The sequence below is a fragment of the Lissotriton helveticus genome, chromosome 5_1 (assembly GCF_964261635.1).
Source record: "Lissotriton helveticus chromosome 5_1, aLisHel1.1, whole genome shotgun sequence".
Lineage (NCBI taxonomy): Eukaryota > Metazoa > Chordata > Amphibia > Caudata > Salamandridae > Lissotriton > Lissotriton helveticus.
This window is the reverse complement of record NC_136065.1, coordinates 2041446861-2041468805: the sequence shown is the minus strand read 5'-3', so window position 1 is coordinate 2041468805 and position 21945 is coordinate 2041446861. Positions and strand designations below refer to the sequence as shown.

Below are 21945 nucleotides of genomic sequence, written 5' to 3'. Positions count from 1 at the left end.
CTAGTGTGTATGGGTTCAGTGATCCACCTACAAAGCAGGGAATGTGTCTATGAGGAGGGGGGGGGGGGGAAACATCCTGTACAACGCAACTTTTACCACGCAGTGCTTTTACATCACAACTTTTACAACACAAACCATTACAACGCATTGCGCTGGGGGGCGCTCTAGGATAGGGAATAGATTTAATTTACTATCCAACACCTTCCCTACTATCCATGGGGACTGGAGTTGGAATAGTAAATTAAACTATTCACTATCCAGCACCCCAAAGTGCTATGCGTTGTAATGGTATGCGATGTAAAAGCATGCGTGGTAAAAGCATGCGTTGTAATGTCATATATCCGAAGCGGGGGCAACAATCAGCCTTTCTGGAACATCTGCTCTGTTCATCACGAACAGTAACTAAACTAAGGTGGGGCAGTAGTAGGACTGAGCATATGTTTGGGCCCATGATTAAGGCTACATATCACGAGGGCTTCAGTTAGAACTGACTCCGTCAACTATCTCCCCCGGCAGAGACAGGCTTCCCCCAAAACTAGGGAGAAAGCAGCTAGAGGGCAAGAAGCCTATTGGCAAAGTCAAAGGGTCTGGCATCGACCGTCAGCTTTTTTGCTTTGCCAATGCTTATTTCATCATGATTCTTTAAAAACGTTATTGTTGGAGGAACTGCTGGCCCTAGTCATTCTAAAAAACAATAGAAAAAACGTCTATAAGCAAAATGTTTTTTGAGTTACCAAAATACACATTGCCATAGTAGTCCCTGGCACTTAAGGGAACTACTTTGTGTGTGGATGTGAAAAACAAGTCACTCACAGTCAATTTATCTAATCGCCGAAGTGAGCTGACCCACTGCCCATTGCGGTAGCAGACTGAAGAAGAACATGAATGGCAAAATAACAACCAGTGGGCGAAGAGGACTGAGAACCCCTATAAATAAGTATATTATACATATAATTTTAGTAAAATCTAAAGATGTTAGCTGACGCCAGACCTAAATAGGAAAATAAGAGTTAAGATGGAGTGGAAGAGCAGGCAGTGGGCAAGCCTACCATGCAGGGGGAAAAAACAAGGTCCCGTCCAGGCTCTATAAACAAGAGAATTAAAAAAAAAAAATAATATTAAAACAGAACTTTTTTTTTAAAACAATCACAGTGATTTTGATCACAGAAAACATTCGGCTGAGAAAAATATGTCATGACGTATTGCTTCAAAACTGAATACACCAAATCCCTGAGTCTACAGGTCACATTCCGTAACATGTCCAGGCTAGGCCAATGGCAGCCCCTGGCCTCTTCTTACCTGTTGTAGCCATGATGAGGGTGATTTGCTCCTAACTGCGGCCACAAACCACACCTAAAAGTCTTAGGTTTACATATGCTACCAATCACCTGTGAACAAAAGGCCTCCAGTGATTCTGCTACACAACTGTCAAAAAACACAAATCCAAGTGCAATTGTGATGTCTTCAAAGTCTGGGACACTGCATGTGCATCCTGACACCAGCCACCGCCCCTGCCTGACCTAGCAGTAGGGCGGTGGACTCGGACCAGCCTCCTTTAGCCCATAGTTCAGGTAGATGGGCATCATGGGCGCGAAGGAAGCCTTGGGGAGGGTGGGATACGGGGTAGAGAAGTCCTGTAGCGAGAAGATGTGCTCCGGGCTCTGGCTGAATGTCTCCAGGGGTGACTCTGGTGAGGGCTGGTGATCTTCTGGAGTGTCGGCTGAGCACCCCATCTCTGGGCTTCCCTCCTGCGACAGATTCTTCCGCAGCTTCGCCCGGGCGTTCTGAAACCAAACCTATGGACAGTTTTATCAACAATACCCATCCCTCTGGAAACGAACATGAGAGTCCCATGCACACATGGAGAAATCATTATAATTATGCAATCCAGATCCCTGGGGCAGACATCATGCATTTCTAATCTATCCCTTTCTTTGCTATGGTGGCTTGCCTACAGTAGGGTAACTGCCCCACCCTCCCCCACCAACTTTCCAGCTCCTCCCTGTTCTCCCAAACATCAAATCAAGTTTCATGCAACCCCAGCGAGCCACATCGAACTGTCCTGTTTTCATGATCCCAATAGGCAGGGTTAGGACAGACCCCTCCCCCACCCTATTCACTCACATGCTCTTTTTATTACTTTGAGAAATGTGTGGCTGGCACACTACAAACTGCATTGTTCCTAAATGTGTCCCATTGGAACAGATTGTCATCCAATGACTTATTGTAGTTGTCGGTTTGTGTACAAAGGGGGGATTGAGGAAGAGCTTTTGTGAAGGTGGTCTACAGAAGCAGGGCTCTGATGTGGAAACCAGGTGGAGGAGGATCTCACAGGTGTGTTATGTCTTATGTGGAGGTGGAATCCGATGGACATGTTAGGAACACACGGATGAATTCTTTTTCTATGGAAAGGTATCTGGGCGATGACGTGAGGCTTTCTAGAGGTGTGTTATCTTAGAACGGCTCTTTGTTATGTTATTAGGGACTTGTTATGTTATGTTATGTTATTAGGGACTTGTAAAGCGCACGGCTACTCGATAGTGTCCTGGCCCTAAAAATACTGGGTGGGGCAGATGAGGAACCAGCTATGGGGCTCTGGTCGACGGTTGAGGGGTGCTTGATTAGAGGGCTCAGAAGACTTAAGAGCCATGTTTGGGGCTAGCACAAATCTATTAGTTACTAAGCTTTTGGCTGAAAAGCACTCTTGATGCAAAATAATTATTTACAGACAATCCTAGATTGAGAATCTGACTTCAGCCCGCTTGCAGAGGAAGGAGATATTACGGGAGATATCAACAAATGCTGCGAAAAAAGTAACGATGACATTTGGAAATCAAGAAACAAAATAGTTTTGTTATTGTACCCTCGCACACCATACGACCTGTGATAATTGACAGGCACATTTTTGCTAAAGGTGTACGACTGCACCCAAGCTAGAGATGTCCCTCCAACCAGCATGACATCCTGGAAAGCTGCCCCATGTCATCACTAGTGGAAGCAGCAAACACAGTGAAGGGAGAGATTTGTCACCAGCACACAACACACCCGCAGTAAGCACGCCTCACAACTCCTTCACACACAGACACATGCAATCCACACACCACAGATATGTTACTACCATATGAAGCATCAAGCAACACGCTAGTAGTGGAGAAGCTCTACCTCTACGCCTGATCTTCCGAGTGCCTACATTCCGTGAGCCATAAAAGTAACGGATACACCTAATTCTTCTCATCTTGGTTGAACAAAAGGCCATGATCCAAACGTTACTGTGTCGTTTGGCAGTACATGTGAGTCCACATCAGCCGGACGGGAAACTGGAAGCAATCAGACAGGCAGCGCTCAGAGTCGTCCCGCACTGGACGTATGGCCACTTTAAAGTGATCAGGAAGTGACACTACGGAGCCTCTGCAGGTTCACTCGGGAATGTACCAAGTTTCACAAGTATTGGCAAAGCCAATAGGTCTTACTTATGCAAGAGCTATTGTTTAGCCATGTTTTACACCATTCTGGCTGCTGTTCAACATGGCTCAAAGTTAGTAGTGTGGAGTGGGGTGGGGTAGATTGGAGGGATATAGACTGAGGTAGAGTGGAGTGGGGCACAGTGGAGTGGGCTAGACTAGGGTAGGGTCTGGTAGAACGGGGTAGATTGCAGTGGGGTAGACTGAAGTGAAGTACAGTGGAGTAGATTGGAGTGGAGTAGAATGGGGTAGATTGGAGTTGACTGGGATAGATTTGAGTGGGGCGGGGTAGATTGGGTTAGAGGGGGTGGAGTGGGGTAGACTGGAGTGGATTGGGGTAGATTGGAATGGAGTGGGCCATGCACAATTGCACATTGGAAAATGTCAACTTTGGCTTTAGATAAGTCTTTGTAAACCATATTTCATGTCAAAGTGATAAGACACTAGAGTGTATGGATGCAGTAATCCACCTACAAAGCAGGGAATTTGTCTTGTGGGGGCAACGATCAGTCTTTGTGGAATATCTGCTCTGTTCGTCAGCATTGTTAGCTACTAGTTGGGGCAGTAGTAGGAGGAGGTCATAGGAATTAGCATATGCTTGAACCCAGGATTAAGGCTTCTACCAAGAGGACTGGATTCAGTAAGAACCCACTCTGCCAACTGACCCCCCCCCCTCCAGCACAGATAGGCTTACCCCAAAACCAGGGAGAAAGGATCTGGAGGGCATGGCTACCTAGAAACAACAGGGAGAACGTAGAGGGCAGGATGTCATTTCAACAGAAGCAAGTACATGCTGAAGAAAAGGAGGTGGATTGAAGTGGAGTGGGGTAGATTGGGGAGGAATGTGGTAGGTTGGAGTGCGATAGATTGGGTGGATTAGAGTAGGGTAGATTGGAATGGAATGGGGTAGATTGCAGTGGAGTGGGGCACAATGGAGTGAGATAAATTGGAGTGGGATAGATTGAAGTGGAGTGGAGTCAGGTAGATTAGAGTGGAGTAGGGTAGAGTGTTGTGGGGTAGATTGGGATAGGGGAGTAGATTGGAGTGTGGTGTACAGTGGGGTACATTGGGGTGGATAGAGTATATTAGAATGGAATAGATTGGAGTAGAATGGGGTAGAGTGGAGTGGGTAGATTTGAGTGGAGTGTGATAGAATAGAATAGTGTAGATTGGAACGATGTGGAGAGTGGTAGATTGGGGTGGAGTGGAGTGGGGTAGATTGGAGTGGAGTGGGTTAGATAAGGGTGGGGTGGGGTGGGGTAGATTGGGGTAGATTGGAGGGGTGTAGATTGGTGTAGGGTAGATTGGAATGGGTTGAGGCAGATTGGGGTAGAGTGGAGTGGGGTAGACTGGAGTGGAGAGGGGTAGATTGAGGTAGAATGGAGTGGGATATATTGGAGTGGGTTATAGTGGAGTGGGATGGGGTATATTGGAGGGCTGTAGATTGGAGTGGAGAGGGCTTGATTGGTGTGGGGTAGATTGGAATGGAATGGCGTAGACCGGGATAGATTGAGTGGAGTGGGGTAGACTGGAGTGGAGTAGATTGGAGTGGAGTTGAGTGGGGTGGCGTAGATTGGATGGATTGGAGTGAGGTAGATTGGGTGCAGTCGGGTAGACTGGAGTGGAGTAAATTGTAGTGAAGTAGATTGGGGTAGATTGCAGTGAAGTGAAGTGGGTTGATGTAGATTGGAGTGGAAAGAATTGAGGTAGATTGGAGTGGAGTGGGTTGGGGTAGAGTGGAGTGGAAAGAATTGAGGTAGATTGGAGTGGAGTGGGTTGGGGTAGAGTGGAGTGGAAAGAATTGAGGTAGATTGGAGTGGAGTGGGTTGGGGTAGAGTGGAGTGGGTTAGAATGACATGGAGTGGAGTGGTGTAGAGTGGAGTGGCATGACATGTTGTAGAGTATCTTAGAGTGGAGGGGCGTAGAGTTGAGTGGAATGACATGTAGAGTTTCTTAGAGTGGAGGGGCCTAGAGTGGAGTACAGTGTCGTTGAATAAAGTGGAGAGTCATAGAATGAAGTGGGATGGTGTAGAGTGGAAGGGCATAGAGTGAAGGAGAGTGTTGTAGAGTGAAGTGGTGTAGAGTGTTGTAGAGTGGAGTAGTGCAAAGTGGAGTGGAGTAGTATGCATGGTGTGATAGCGCAGCACCATAACAGACAACACATTTCCAACTGAAATGACCATTACATTTGCACAAACATACAGCTTTTCCTTGCACAAACAATAATGTGTGATAATCTCATCACCTTGTGCATTGATATGTTTTGGCAGTATTGAAATATTTGTTTCCACTACACTTCAAAATTACAAAAAAAAGGCCCTTCATTTCTACTTTCCTAATTCACACTCGCGTAAGATGCCTGGGTCAACTTGGAGTCCAGTTGCAACCTCAAGCCAATAACGAGACAATCTTTAACGTGGCTTTTGCCTGCCAACCTTGCTGTACCCTCATGCACAAAAAGGTAAAAATAAAGCATAAATAACTGATGTAACAAGAAGACACATATATCCATTTAGGGCTGCTTTGTACTGAGTGAAGTCGGAAAACCTGGATTAATCCCGACTTTCCCGCTTAAATTGTGTGATGTTAGGCAAAACATTTATTGAATTGATCCTCCCTTTCTTCATTATCGCACAAGAAAGCACCTTCAAATGCATACAACCATATTGTGTTTTATTTAATGGAATTTAATTATGGTTTATCTACAAGAATCTGAACCACATACATGGTTCACATTTCAACTGCCTTGCCTCTTAGTTCACTAATGGTACTGTCACCAGTGTGGGGGCATAAATGGTTCTGAGTTCATGTCTAAACTCTATCACTTTTATCATGTAGTTGTGAATGCAGTGGAGTAACGTGACATATTGATATAAAGAGCATGCACGTTAAAGAAATACACTTTTTGAGTTTTGAGGAGACTGTAACATATTTTAGGTGATGCCCGAGTTATGATATACACAGCAGCAAACTTTTAGGGCTTGGCTCGTGTACCTGCTCTTCTGCTGATAAGGAAGGCTAGATAGAATGGAAGACACTTTGGCCCTCTTTATTAGTCGGGTGTGAGCGGAACTCCGCTCCGTCTGATCACAAAAGTCTCGGGGGCAGATTTACGAGCCCCGTGCGACAAATTTGCGCCGCTGCTGAGTCACGTATGTCACGCAGCGGCGGCATAAAGCAAGCGCCACGCTGCAACGGATTTACAAAGTGATGCATCTAGGGAGATGCGTCACGCCGAAAACCCCTATGCCACATTATAGCTGACGTCAGGTATAATGTTGGCGTACCGTTGCAGTGTGGGCGTACCGTCACAGGAAAGCCTTGGAAAAGTGCCTGAGTGAAATCTACAAGATTGCACTCTAATTTTTCCGACGCCGCTGCGTCAAAACTTTGCGCCTGCCCGAAGCAGGTGCAAGGTGTGACACACAATGTTAAAGATAGGTCGGTTTGGAACAGTGCTGGAGTTGTGTCACGCCCGCGACACGACTCCAGCACTGCGCCAACCTTACGCCAGCAGATACGACACGCATCTACCTATCCTAGCACCACGGCGCCCCGCATTGTAAATGCGGCGCATCCATGGTGGCGCAAGGGTGGTTTTGCGTGTCGCATCTGTTCTGGCGCATCCCTGCTGATTTGCAGAGATGCGCCAGACATTGTAAATATCTCCCCTCCCCCCCAGTGTTTACACTCCCGGATTTCCCAGCTAAGGGACCACCAAATCCAATTTTACTGGCCGGAAATAACGTCTGTAAAATGCTTTAGGGTTCGGCTGCACCAGCATCCTTGCTTTGTACTCCCACCGCCCAGGCCCGGTTCTAGCGGGTGGGCCGGGTGGGCCAGGCCCACCCAAACATAAGCCTGGTGTGAGAAGTTGGCCTGGTAGGGGATGTTTCCAATTCTGGAACCACCTACTACCTGACCAAACAATCCCCTTATGGTGTCTGGTTGTAAGTCAACCTTATTAGACAAGCTATCCTAGTGGTAGCATGGACTAAGCAGCCTAAAGGCTTAACTTAAGAGGTCGTGTTAAGCGAGCTGTTTTACCACATACAATCCTGTAATACCAAATGAAAGGACACCACACAAGTATATATTATAAAAATATATGTGTTTATTACTAAAAACAATCCCCAGTATTCTTTATGAATAAAGGGGCACAAGCGTTAAATCAAAAGCACTGTTTAAACATACAAAGTTGCACAATTATGGATGAGGGCAGGGGGCCACTCAAACCATATACTAAACAAGTGGTATAAGAGAGGCCACTCGAACAGTGGTTAGGCCTAGGGCCTAGGGAATCGCTGGGAGCAGTCAGGACAAGCAATGCTGAAGTCGGGAATGGCCCTCGGGATTCGGGAGATGTGCGGAAAGCGCACGCATGCACCAATGTTAACCAATGGTGCGTAAAAGTCAAATAGTTAAAGTTTAAGGACACTTCCGCTGAACCTAGAGGAACAAAACTTAACACACAGACCCTAGAGGTGTGCACCAGTGTGGGAACACCGGCGGAGCAAAGTTACCTCACCCACAGGAAGTGGGTGCACAGGGTCGAAGTGGCGTCGGGTTTTGACACGCAGGCTCTTGGTGCTTGAAGCTGAAAGGGCTGCAGGCAGGGGGAAGACGAAGTGTCCGGTGGAGTCCAAGGGTGGACTCAAGTTGTAGAGTACCTGAAAGCAGAGGGGACAGAGTCTGGGTCACTCAGCAGTGACCAGGGTGGAACCAGGACGGAACCAGGCAATGTCGGGCGCAATCAGGTGGTCGTCGAGGCGCTTCTCTTCGCTGTCACGTGGGCTCTGGGGCATCTGCGACGTCCAGGAGCAGGTCACGATCTGTCCCACGCAGGCTCTCACCGTCGGTGCAGTCGGCTTCCGGTTTGGAGCAAACAAGCCTTGGTAAGAGCAATCCACGCGGGATTGGAAGATGGCGTCTCACTCGGACCAGGAAGGTCAGAGTCGGGGCTCCCTTTCAGGGGAGCTGGTGTGGATCTGGAGCAACCAGAATCACGAGTCTTCTTTTGTAGTTCGTCGGCACAGGGACCACAAGCCAGCTGGCAAGTGACCGGGCCAACGCGTTGAGCCAAATCGTGCCAAAGGGCCCCACGCAGCACTCGTCGAGTGTGGAGGGCTGAACTTCGGCTCAGGAGTAGCTCAGGGTGGGGGCTTCTCAAACCCCGGTGTACAGCTTCGAGGGTCACTCGTGGGCTGCACGGTCAGCGTCTCGTGGTCACTTCAAGATGGCGTGCCCCACGCTTCCGGTCGCCTCCACGGGTCTCAGCTTTGCAGGGACTGTGGATCGGGCTGTTAGAAGCTGGGCAGGCTTGATCTCGTCGATCTCAGTCGCTCGAGTTCCGGCGGGAACTGCAACTAAGTAGACGTCGAGGGCTGGATGGTGCCTGCTGCTGCAGGGTGGTCACTCCTTGACCACAAGGGAGATTCTTCGGGCTTCCACGTTGAGATGGAGGGCGAAGGGTCCAGAATATCGTTTCAAATGTTTCTTCCAGGAAATCTGATGTCCATTGGCACTCCTCCCACTCTTATTCGAATCTGGTGGGCGTGATTACCTGCTAGGTCCCCTCCTATGGGTGGGACCCAGGAAGTGGGTGGATACACCCCCTTCCTTTGATCCAGGCCGCCCTGGCACGAGGGCTGGAGTGCCCCAGAACCGGTTTGGCCGGATTATGCAAGGGGCAGCCTTGTGCGCCCCAGGCAGTGTCTGGTTTCTTTCAAACCTCCCTGCTACAATACACTATCTCCTGTCTGGAGGGCGGTGACACCCTCCTGTGACAGGAAACCCTTTGTCCAGGACCCCCTTGACTGGGTTTCGGTCAGCTCCAGGGGTCCAGACATTTGTCTGTGGCAGAGGCATCCATTTTGTGGATCTTAAGGCCTTTGGAGAAATCAACCGCATTAAAGCAAAGTAACATGTCTTACCCCTCTAGAGGGGTGGAATGCCATCCCCGTCGCCAGAACTGGCGAGGGGATGGTATTCCAAAGCGTATGACACCTTACACGACATGTTTTGATAAAGCCAAACCAAAGTTGCTAAATAACCGCGAGGATTATAAGGCACTTAATAGTATATGGTATGGCATTATCCTGAAACAGCTTAGGGATTTGTTCCCGACGGCTGCAGACAGGCTCAGCTCATGCTAGAGCTCCATCTCACATAAAAACCATGCACCCAGCCTCCAGGATTGGTGAGGCCTGTCTATAGGAGTGGCTCACAGGTTTACATGTGTCCAGATATAGGTTTAGACATAGGTATACTATATCTAAGCAAGGGGTGTGTACACCACCTTACCCCAGCTGAGTGATCAGCCAGTTGTGTCAATTTAAGAACCAGCCAGGGGTGGCAAAAGATATGCTGCAGCCCCTGGTAGGCCTTAGTGGCTCCTGTGCCCTGTGCACCTATAGTGCATTCTACAGGGGCTGACAAGGAGTCCATTTCCAATTGGTATGTACCTAGGGTACATGGAATCCATTTTACAGAGAGAGCAGATGGCCTGGGGCCCTGATTAGCAGGGAACCAGGTCAACTAAGTCAAAAAACCAGCTAAACACAGGCAAAAAATCTGGGGTAACCATAGTCAGGTAGCCACCTTCCTACATAACCCCCCCCCAAACGAAAGGAGATAAGGCTATCCTTGGCCAGGTAAGCCTATATTGCCTGAGTGGCCATATAAGGAAGTACCTGCACTAGCATGGGTACCCCCTGTCTCATGGTCCACTAAGCAGTCCCTCACCCTTTGGGTATTAGAGGGTCTCCACCATAGGGAATCACTACCTTGGGTGTGTTTATGCAAAGTTAAAGGCTGGTTTGGATATGGAGTATTGAAGTGAGGCTCTACTAATTTAGGGCTTAGCTTCCTCCAATTATCTTCCACCATGTGTGCCTTTCTTTCTTTAACTGAGTTGCACTGTGCTCTCAGGGTCAACCTCTGGCTACCTAAAGCTGGAGGCTGGGTCCCTCTGTTTGGCTTGCTGGAGGGACAGTTCAGGTTTGGGCCCTTTGGGTCCCAGGTTTGGCTGTGCCCAACAGAATCCATCTGGGGGAGGTCCCTAACTGTTTTTAAGGGGGCTCCCTCAGGAGTTTTTAAAGTTTTCACCTTACTAGGGCTACTAGTTTTGGTGCACCTAATCTTTTGATGGGGGTGCTTTATTTGACAGGGGGCCCTCTGGGTCTCACTGTCCTTCTTGTCCTCTGCAGCCCTGGGCTGGCTAAGGCAAGGGAGAGAGGGGCAGGTTACCTGCTCCAGACTGGGTCCCACCTGAGAAGGGTCCACTGACATCAGAGGTTCTGTCAGGCTAGGCCCAACCACCTCTGGGGCAGCTCCTTCATCAGGGGTAAGATCAGTTCCCTGAGGAGGCTGATCCTGTCCTAAAGTCTGGTGAGGGGGAGATTTCTCTTCCTCCTCCATGCTCTCAGTTTGTGTGGAGTTATCCATCATTTCAGGTTTCACAACACACATGTCAGTTTGAGTTTGGGCTGTGGCCATCACAGCCCCACCAACCTTTTCAGGAGGAGACTCAGTTTGGGTTTCTGCTGTTATCATAACAGCTTTGCTATTCTGTTCAGGAAGAGCTTTTACTAAAGATGGGGCAGAGAGTTTCTCAGCCCTACCAACCTTTTCAGGAAGGACATCTTGGATTGGGGCTGTAGCCAGTACAGCCTCATTAACCTTTCCATGGGAATTCACCATTCTAGAATGGGTTTCCTGTTCAACCTCAGCCCAGGCTGAGATTTCTAAATCATTACCCAGTAGACAGTCCACAGGCAAGTTTGGTGACACTGCCACTCTCTTTGGGCCAGTGACACCTCCCCAGCTGAGACTTACTACTGCCATGGGATGATTTGTTTGGATGCCATCAATGTTTATTACCTGGTATGTGGCACCAGGTAAAAGTTGCTTAGAGGGGACTATGCCATCAGCCACCATGGTGATGCTAGCCCCTGTGTCTCTAAAAGCTTCAACTCTTAAACCATTGATGATGGGTTCTTGTCTATACTTACTCAAAGTATTTGGGCAAGCAGAGAAGTTGGCAAACCCCATGCCAGTCTCATAAACAAGATCATTGGGTGATGGGGACCTGGATAGGCCAGGGTCCACCTGATTTCCAAAAGTAAACCCACCCAGATTCCTGGATGTGCTCCCACTTCCTGGGGGATTACTGCTGACAGTAACAGGAGGTGTTGAAGCTGGCTTTGGAGGTATATTTTCTTTATTGTTATTCTTGGGACAACAGTTATCTGTTTTGTAATGCCCCACCTGTTTACAGGCATAACAATAAGGCTTTTTCTCAGTTGAAGAAGTGTCTTGGGACCCACCCCCATCCTTGGAGTTTTGGGGCCCTGGGGAAGTCTTTTCTTTACTTTTATCCCCACCCTTATCTTGAGGCTTGGTAGACTCCTTCTTCTGGTTACTGTCCTGATTCTTAGGCCTAATCCTGGTTCTGACCCATTTGTCTGCCTTCTTTCCCAATTCTTGGGGAGAGGTCAGATCAGAGTCTACCAGGTGCTGGTGTAAGAGCTGGTTCTGACAATTACTTAGGATCTGCTCCCTCATAATCAAATTATACAATCCTGTAAAGTCATGTACTTTGCTGCCATGTAGCCAACCCTCCAGAGCCTTAGTAGCACAATCTACAAAATCAGTCCAGTCCTGAGTCTGTGTCTTCTGGGTGTCTCTGAACTTCAACCTGTACTGTTCAGTGGTTAAGCCAAACCCATCTATCAGAACACTCTTCAGGACTTTGTAATTGTTTGCATCCTCATGTCTAACAGTGAGGAGCTTATCTCTCCCTTTCTCTGAAAAGGAGTACCATAAGATTGCTGCCCACTGTTCCTCAGGAACCTGCTGTACCATGCAGGCTCTCTCAAGAGCAGTCATCCATTTGTGGATGTCATCCCCTTCTTTGAAGGGGGGCACAATCTTTGTCAGGTTTCTACTATCATAGGACCTGGGTTTCTCTTTTGGAATATTGCTGCCACCAGTGGCATCTAAGCCACACAATTTCTGCTCTCTTGCCAAGGCAAGTTTAGCTTGAGCTAAGGTAAGCTTAGCTTGACTCAGGGCTACCTCCTCTCTCTCTATCTGGAGTCTGACAGCCCTCATTCTAGCCCTATGCTCAGCTTTCTGAGAAGCACTCATGCCTCTCTCTGATTCTCTGGAGGCACTAGAAAGATGAGAGTCCCCTGAGGGAGATCTCACTCTTCTGTTGCCTGGGAGAATCATATGTTGGGTTCTGGGGAGGTGCTGGCCCTCTCCATTCCCCAGTAGGTCCAAGTTGGCCTGGCTAAGCCTACCAACTGGAACCTGGCTACCCTGATCCTGTACTTCTAAGTCCTCAACCTCTGAGTCCTCATCCAAGTCATCATCATCCTCCTCTTCAGGGGGATCAACTGCAGGGGGGTTCCCTCCAGTTCCTGTATCTAGGGAAGCTGCTTTTGCCTTCTCTAAGTCATCCTGTTCTAGGAGTTCTACCAGGATTAGGCAGGTGGGGCTTCTGCCCCTTTTTAACCCTCTTGCTTTGCACAAGACAATCAAGTCTCTGCGGGTTAGTTTGTCATATCCAGAAGTTGCCTGGGTAGGGTCAACTGTCACAGGACTAGACCCTGAGGCCTTTCCTGTGTCAGACATGGTTACTAGTGAGGTGTAAGTGGTGCACTTACCTACACTAAGTGTTTTCCTACTGGACCTTGCTAGTGAGTTGTAGTCAGGGGTGTGCTACTCCCTTCAACCTACAACTACTAAGTTCAGTAGAACTTAATATGCTAAGCTTTTGATTTTATATGTACCTAGAGGTACTTGATGTGATCTTTCAATTTGATATAAAGATTGCAATGGTAAAACAACAGCAAGCTCAAATCCGCACCGCTGCTCACCAATGTGAGAAGTTGGCCTGGTAGGGGATGTTTCCAATTCTGGAACCACCTACTACCTGACCAAACAATCCCCTTATGGTGTCTGGTTGTAAGTCAACCTTATTAGACAAGCTATCCTAGTGGTAGCATGGACTAAGCAGCCTAAAGGCTTAACTTAAGAGGTCGTGTTAAGCGAGCTGTTTTACCACATACAATCCTGTAATACCAAATGAAAGGACACCACACAAGTATATATTATAAAAATATATGTGTTTATTACTAAAAACAATCCCCAGTATTCTTTATGAATAAAGGGGCACAAGCGTTAAATCAAAAGCACTGTTTAAACATACAAAGTTGCACAATTATGGATGAGGGCAGGGGGCCACTCAAACCATATACTAAACAAGTGGTATAAGAGAGGCCACTCGAACAGTGGTTAGGCCTAGGGCCTAGGGAATCGCTGGGAGCAGTCAGGACAAGCAATGCTGAAGTCGGGAATGGCCCTCGGGATTCGGGAGATGTGCGGAAAGCGCACGCATGCACCAATGTTAACCAATGGTGCGTAAAAGTCAAATAGTTAAAGTTTAAGGACACTTCCGCTGAACCTAGAGGAACAAAACTTAACACACAGACCCTAGAGGTGTGCACCAGTGTGGGAACACCGGCGGAGCAAAGTTACCTCACCCACAGGAAGTGGGTGCACAGGGTCGAAGTGGCGTCGGGTTTTGACACGCAGGCTCTTGGTGCTTGAAGCTGAAAGGGCTGCAGGCAGGGGGAAGACGAAGTGTCCGGTGGAGTCCAAGGGTGGACTCAAGTTGTAGAGTACCTGAAAGCAGAGGGGACAGAGTCTGGGTCACTCAGCAGTGACCAGGGTGGAACCAGGACGGAACCAGGCAATGTCGGGCGCAATCAGGTGGTCGTCGAGGCGCTTCTCTTCGCTGTCACGTGGGCTCTGGGGCATCTGCGACGTCCAGGAGCAGGTCACGATCTGTCCCACGCAGGCTCTCACCGTCGGTGCAGTCGGCTTCCGGTTTGGAGCAAACAAGCCTTGGTAAGAGCAATCCACGCGGGATTGGAAGATGGCGTCTCACTCGGACCAGGAAGGTCAGAGTCGGGGCTCCCTTTCAGGGGAGCTGGTGTGGATCTGGAGCAACCAGAATCACGAGTCTTCTTTTGTAGTTCGTCGGCACAGGGACCACAAGCCAGCTGGCAAGTGACCGGGCCAACGCGTTGAGCCAAATCGTGCCAAAGGGCCCCACGCAGCACTCGTCGAGTGTGGAGGGCTGAACTTCGGCTCAGGAGTAGCTCAGGGTGGGGGCTTCTCAAACCCCGGTGTACAGCTTCGAGGGTCACTCGTGGGCTGCACGGTCAGCGTCTCGTGGTCACTTCAAGATGGCGTGCCCCACGCTTCCGGTCGCCTCCACGGGTCTCAGCTTTGCAGGGACTGTGGATCGGGCTGTTAGAAGCTGGGCAGGCTTGATCTCGTCGATCTCAGTCGCTCGAGTTCCGGCGGGAACTGCAACTAAGTAGACGTCGAGGGCTGGATGGTGCCTGCTGCTGCAGGGTGGTCACTCCTTGACCACAAGGGAGATTCTTCGGGCTTCCACGTTGAGATGGAGGGCGAAGGGTCCAGAATATCGTTTCAAATGTTTCTTCCAGGAAATCTGATGTCCATTGGCACTCCTCCCACTCTTATTCGAATCTGGTGGGCGTGATTACCTGCTAGGTCCCCTCCTATGGGTGGGACCCAGGAAGTGGGTGGATACACCCCCTTCCTTTGATCCAGGCCGCCCTGGCACGAGGGCTGGAGTGCCCCAGAACCGGTTTGGCCGGATTATGCAAGGGGCAGCCTTGTGCGCCCCAGGCAGTGTCTGGTTTCTTTCAAACCTCCCTGCTACAATACACTATCTCCTGTCTGGAGGGCGGTGACACCCTCCTGTGACAGGAAACCCTTTGTCCAGGACCCCCTTGACTGGGTTTCGGTCAGCTCCAGGGGTCCAGACATTTGTCTGTGGCAGAGGCATCCATTTTGTGGATCTTAAGGCCTTTGGAGAAATCAACCGCATTAAAGCAAAGTAACATGTCTTACCCCTCTAGAGGGGTGGAATGCCATCCCCGTCGCCAGAACTGGCGAGGGGATGGTATTCCAAAGCGTATGACACCTTACACGACATGTTTTGATAAAGCCAAACCAAAGTTGCTAAATAACCGCGAGGATTATAAGGCACTTAATAGTATATGGTATGGCATTATCCTGAAACAGCTTAGGGATTTGTTCCCGACGGCTGCAGACAGGCTCAGCTCATGCTAGAGCTCCATCTCACATAAAAACCATGCACCCAGCCTCCAGGATTGGTGAGGCCTGTCTATAGGAGTGGCTCACAGGTTTACATGTGTCCAGATATAGGTTTAGACATAGGTATACTATATCTAAGCAAGGGGTGTGTACACCACCTTACCCCAGCTGAGTGATCAGCCAGTTGTGTCAATTTAAGAACCAGCCAGGGGTGGCAAAAGATATGCTGCAGCCCCTGGTAGGCCTTAGTGGCTCCTGTGCCCTGTGCACCTATAGTGCATTCTACAGGGGCTGACAAGGAGTCCATTTCCAATTGGTATGTACCTAGGGTACATGGAATCCATTTTACAGAGAGAGCAGATGGCCTGGGGCCCTGATTAGCAGGGAACCAGGTCAACTAAGTCAAAAAACCAGCTAAACACAGGCAAAAAATCTGGGGTAACCATAGTCAGGTAGCCACCTTCCTACACCTGGCCCACCCAAACAGGAGCCTTGGCCCTCGCAGTGAGGGCTTGAAGGGAGGCGCGCAAGGGCATTGAGCTGAAAGGGCTGTCTGTGTGTGTATGTGTGTGTGTGTGCACCCGGGCTGAGACAGCTTCCCGGCGCACACACACACACAGACAGTTTGAGAGATTATCGCAGCCTCACCCTAGTACTTCACAGGTCTTTAAAAGACCATTTACATGTTAACGAGGCTTTGTTTATTTTTTCACCCCTTCTTCTCTACTGGGGAAAGGCGGAACGGTCACCTTTGCCTCCTGCTGTGATGTGTAGTTATTTCTTTTTCAATGCCTTGCAGGAGAAAAGAAGTTTGTTTATTCTTATTCACCTTTCCTGACCCCTGCAGCTGCTTATCACATTGGGCTGTGACACAAAGCTTGTTTTATGGAGTAGGTAAGAGAATGTGTTACTATTTGTTTTTGTTTTTTAAATCTGCACAGGCCCAGCAGGGCACATACTTCTTGTTTGCTTCATTTGAACAGTTTTTATCATTATCATGGCTGATGCAGGACAACAAGACAATACAAAATGCCTAAATAACGCTGGTGATTAATGATCCTGCTGGAGAGCAATCATTTGTCTGTTAGTAGTTTTTTAAATGCAGATGAACTGTATTTTATGTGGTTAGCTCAGTGGGTTACTGCCTTTTTCACAGAGGTCCTTGTGTTACTTGCAGTTCAGAAGTTACTATACTAACATAGGACAGTGACCAATGAACTGTCACCAGAGCTGCATACAAACATGAATGGTATAGTTAGAACTTCCCTTTTTTTAGGTTTTGTGATATAGTTAGAACTTCTTCAGTCTTTCCTTAGTCTAATGTTGCTAAAATGAGTATTTTGGGGCAGATATACATTTTTATCAGTAAAGCTGACCCCATGGAATACTCTTTAAATCCTAAGGTTGTGTTTCCACAGACCAAACCCTCTTAAAATATACTGCCCACCAGTATGGATGACATGTGATTCATACACCTTGAAATCCTCATTGGCTTATGTGACATTCCCTGTGGACTGATTTACATACTTGTATGATTCATTGTCTCTGGATAATGTGTGTGGTGTAAAGTACTAACATACACTACACTGATATGAGTAGTGCTATACAACAAATTAAATGCAAATGAGAGAGGGGCTAAGTAAAGATGAGGGGCACTGGTGGAGGGTGGCAGTGAGGGAATCCGAGGAGGAGGTAGTGGGAGGGACTATGGAGCGATGAGGGGCACTGTTGGAAGGTGACAGTGAGGGAATCTGAGGAAGAGGTCATGGGGTGGAGGGAGGAGCTAGGAAGAGATAAGGGGCACTGGTAGAGGTGGTAGTGAGTGAGTCTGAGGAGGTGGTCATGGGCTGGGGGGCTACACAGAGATGAGGGGCACTGGTGGAGGGTGGCAGTGAGGGAGTCCGAGGTGGAGGTCAATAGGGGGCGGGGCTATGGAGCGATGAGGGGCACTGTTGGAGGGTGGTAGTGAGGAGTCTGAGGAGAAGGTCATGAGGGGAGGGGCCTTCGGAGCGATGAAGGGTACTGGTGGAGGGTGGCAGTGAGGGAATCCAAGGAACAGGTCATGGGTTGGAGGGGGGAGCTAGGTAGAAATAAGGGGGAGGGTGGAAGTAAAGGTATTTATGGAGAAAGAGGTTATTGGTGTGGCGCCAAAAAAGACTTTCGCATCAGCGCTAAAGCTGGCCCTGTCATGGCCTTTCTGTTTTTGTTTATTTAATTAGTAGTCGGGTCATAAGGAACATACTTTAAAAGTGCATGCTAATTATATTTACTGCTATATTCAATGTTTTAAGTTTGAAGGCGATTTTACTAATGTTTTTACCGGGAAAATGAAAGTGGTGCATGATGGTGCCTTATATGGGGCTGGGGCCCAAGGTCAGCTGTGCGATAAGGTGCACTGGAGAGGAGTAGTGGATAATCAAGCCTGTGAGGGAGTGTGTGCGTTGCAGAGTACGGGGTCAGGTGGAGGTAGTAATGAAGAGGGATTCTCCCTGAAGGCTCGCACATAGGGAACCCGAGAAGTGTCACTTGCCTGATACTCCCACCTCAGAAACCTCCTCTTCCCATCAAAGGAACATTTCATGGAAATAACACTTTTTGAGAGTGATAATATTTAGAAAGAGACTTGGAAAAGAGTGCGTTTTACTGGGCCTTGCAAGAGTAAGAAGAGATAAAGGAGGGCCCTGAAGCAGGCCTGCCTAGACATATATGCGACAAATCGAGCCCGCAGTGGCCCACCCAAATATAAATTCCTGGAGCCGGGCCTGCCACCGCCCCTTCCTGCACCTGTTCCTACAGTGAAGAAAGTTGTTTTTCTTCTGAAAGTATTGTTATCGCTCAGGCACGAGGTCTGGCGCTCGATCCGGTGCCTTTTTTGTGTGCATATTTATGCACGAACTAGATCCGAAGGTATTGGAGCGCTTTACATTAGCACAGTATTTACATTACACATTCAGGCACGGGGAGATTAAGTGATTTGCCCAGAATCACAGGATGTGGACGCGACCCCGAGGCTCGAACCCTGGTCTTCAGCACCAAAGTCGGCGCCCCTGGCGCGTTTCCGGCCTCACGTGCCAGGCACGTGTGCGCTGCTTCACAACATGTGGTCATGTGCGATAAACGTCAAGAGACGAGAATTTATGTCTCAAGTAGGTTTCTCTGTAAATGATGACGCTCTCATAGTATTTTTAAGCCCTTCACATCTCCATGTTCACAAGGCCCAGAACGCCCCCATCTCCCTGGGGTCATGGAGAGGCAAAGGGTGTCATGGCCTCTCTGCTGAAACTGCGTCATCAGGCCTGCTGGCCTCTCACTCAGACACCCCAAGGACAGCAGGCTTATCGGATGTCTTCAGAGAGGGGTTACAAAACCCTCCGGGGAGCCGAGCAGGGTAAACTGGAGACCGAGCAGGGCTTGAGCTGGAGCTAGGCCGTGGTACAGCTGTCAAGGTAGAGGTGGAACAACAGTACTGGGCAAGCAATGCTAAACTCGGGAGCAGGGGTGAACCTGTTCAGAGGCAGCAGTGCCCTGAGCCCTTAGGGCCCCATTGAACGCTGGTAATTGCTATATTTTACTACCCATAGAGCAGTTAAATGGGCCATCTCCCCTGTTTGCACAGCTCCCATGGCATCCTTGCAGCACTACTGCCCAGGACCCCAGCACGTGCATGCACTGACAGCAAGAGAGGCCATTTATGGGCAGGTGACTGGCACTGCCTGCTGCACAGGTAGGAAGGGAGTCAGCAACATCACAGACAGGAGATAGCCGAGTGTGGGGTGGTGAGGGGGAGGGGGAGGGGTGCAGCTAAGAAGTGAAAAAACGAAATCCACACACTAACCAAAGGGTGGGCCATGACTGTACGCTCCGTAGTGAGAGCCAAAGCAAAAGGATTGGGCGCCACTGCTGTGAGGCAGGTACTTCCGGGTTCAGTGGCGGCTGGCATGTACGGAGGGTGAGTGGAAGAAAAATATAATAAAAAAAGTACAAAAATAACTACACCTATCTTCCTGGCGCGGTCTCCTCTTTGCTCCGGTCTTCTCCAGGCAGGCAGGCTCCAAAGCAGGGCCCAGGAAACTGCACTAACCAGTCCTGACGCTGCTGTCATGCAAAATGAAAGCAGCACCAGGATTGGAGAGAGCGGCCTCCTTTGGCGCTTCTGAGGACAATGGAGCCCTATGCTTTTACCTAAACCAATAGTTAGAGAACTTTAAAATGCGCATGTCTGGCTGGCCGTCGCAAGACGGTTGGCATAAGAGACATGCACACTTTAAACTTAAAGTGCCCTGCCCATTACTGCTTTCTGCAGCTGCATGGCAGCAGCAGAAACCTCCGACCCCCATCCCGATGCTCTGCTCGGGACAGGGTTTTGAAAAATAAAATAGTAATACATTTACTTTATTACCATTTTTTTTCATCTCTGAAGGCAATTTGATTAGTGGGGTGATGCTCCTCTCCCTCAACGAGGAGTTGCCCCAGTTCTGGTCTGGAAGCTTCCAGTCCGGTTACTGCCCAGTATCCCTAGTGCTTGGTTCTGTTGTTTCTCACCGCAGTCCCCAAATCTGACCCCATAATCAGCGCCGGACTGGCCGTTGCGGGCACCGGGTAATCCCCCGGTGTGCCGCAAGGGTGGGGGCCGGTTTTGGGCCCCTGGGCGCCGATTTTGTTACAGGGCCGTTTTTGCAGCATAGCTGCAAAATCGTCCCTGTAACAAAATCGGCCGAAAACCGGCAAAGAGCTCGGTCGCACCCCCAACTCTCCTGGGGGAGGGGGGCTGGCCGAGCACTTTGCCAGGGCCGGTTTTCATTCCCAGTCCGGCCCTGCCCATAATCTCTGCGTCTAGCCAGAAGCATTTCTTTGATACGGGAGGGGGAGAGGACGCGGGGAAGTGGCTATATAAAAAGGAAAAGTACATTTTTGCCGCTATCTCGCCTCGTCTCTCCTCCGTAGTCCTCCATTGCTCGGCCACAGGAAGCACACCCAGGCTCCCAGTCAGCCAATCACAAAGATGCTGACTGGAGGCCTGGTCGTGTTCTTCACGTAGGCTGTAATGTAGCCAGCATGGTAACATACGAAGTGTGCAAGACTGTTTTGGCCAGCCCAAGAGGGCTGTGGAAGCAGTTATTGCTCACTTTTGGAGGGCACTACCACTCCTCCCTTGCCCCCACCTCCTCACGCGAAGCTGTGGGCGGAAGTAGGAGAAAATAAAATGATAATAACAGAGTTATTATCATTTTATTTTGTCTGTGTTCCACTGCAAAAAAAGCAGTGGGGCGACGCTCCTCGGCCTTAGTGGAGGAGCTGCCACTGCTCCTTATGTTATACCCTACAGCCCCTGGTGTCATTAATGCTGGGCGTGTTAATACCACACCTCTTTAACAGGACTCCTAAGGGGGGCCCTAACAGGTGTCTCACTGACATCTGTGACATATGTGCTTACAGAAACACAAGTGCCTTTGGCTGATAACATTATCTAAACCCTAAAACCAAGAGTGGTTCCCCTTGTCAACCAGAGGAACACATACACCGACAGCAAAGTCAGGCCACTCACAGCAATCAACAAACCACACTGGCAGCAAGAGAGCAGTCACGCAGGGTGATCAATAAATAAAAAACACAGCAACAGGGAGGCTATTCACAGCGATCAAATAAACAGGTACAGCAACAGCGGGGGTCACTCACAGCAATCAATAAAACACTGACAGCAAGATAAGAACAACTCACAATGATAAATAAAAAAAGCGTAGCAAGAGAGGGGTCACTGACAGTGATCAATAAAACAAGTACGTCAAGAGAGAGGTAGATCACTCACAGCGATCAATAAAACATGTACAGCATGAAAGGGGTCACTCAGCGATTAATGAAACACCTACATGACAGAAAGATCGGACTTACAGTGATCAATAAAACATGTACAGCAAAATCGAAGCCAATCAGTGATCAATAAAACATGTAAAACTCACGCATGGCATACGGTAACAAGACACTTGGGATGGACTGGCAAACTGACACAACACACCCCACTATGGGACGCTGGCAGATTAGGCACACTGGTTCCAAAATGGGATGTAATAGGGATATCCCGACTGTGTGACTCCATTAGGGGAGGAAAGTCGTCACCTTTGCCTACTTACAAGAACAATTCGAAATGGCCCCTACCAAAATGTTTCGCTACATGCAGGTCAGGCATGCACTAGAATCGGCCATTCCCGAGGCCTCTCCACAGGAGTACTAGTGTTTTCAGGCCATCTCACTTGTATACATACCACTAAAATGCACGTGCGTGTACATAAACAAATGCATTTCTTAAAAAGCTGTTAAAACATGA

The 21945-nt window shown here is 49.0% G+C and overlaps 1 protein-coding gene across 1 annotated transcript in view; it reads right to left on the bottom strand.

The window, feature by feature from the left end:
- Positions 1-284: 284 nt before the first annotated feature.
- The window catches only part of LOC144753962 (LIM/homeobox protein Lhx9-like), a 70755-nt gene continuing 49094 nt past the window's right edge, over positions 285-21945 (bottom strand). The window contains exon 5 of the mRNA XM_078641482.1: positions 285-1796. Within this exon, the coding sequence (XP_078497608.1) occupies positions 1521-1796 (276 nt within the window). The 3' untranslated portion in view covers positions 285-1520. The remainder of the gene's footprint in view (positions 1797-21945) is intronic.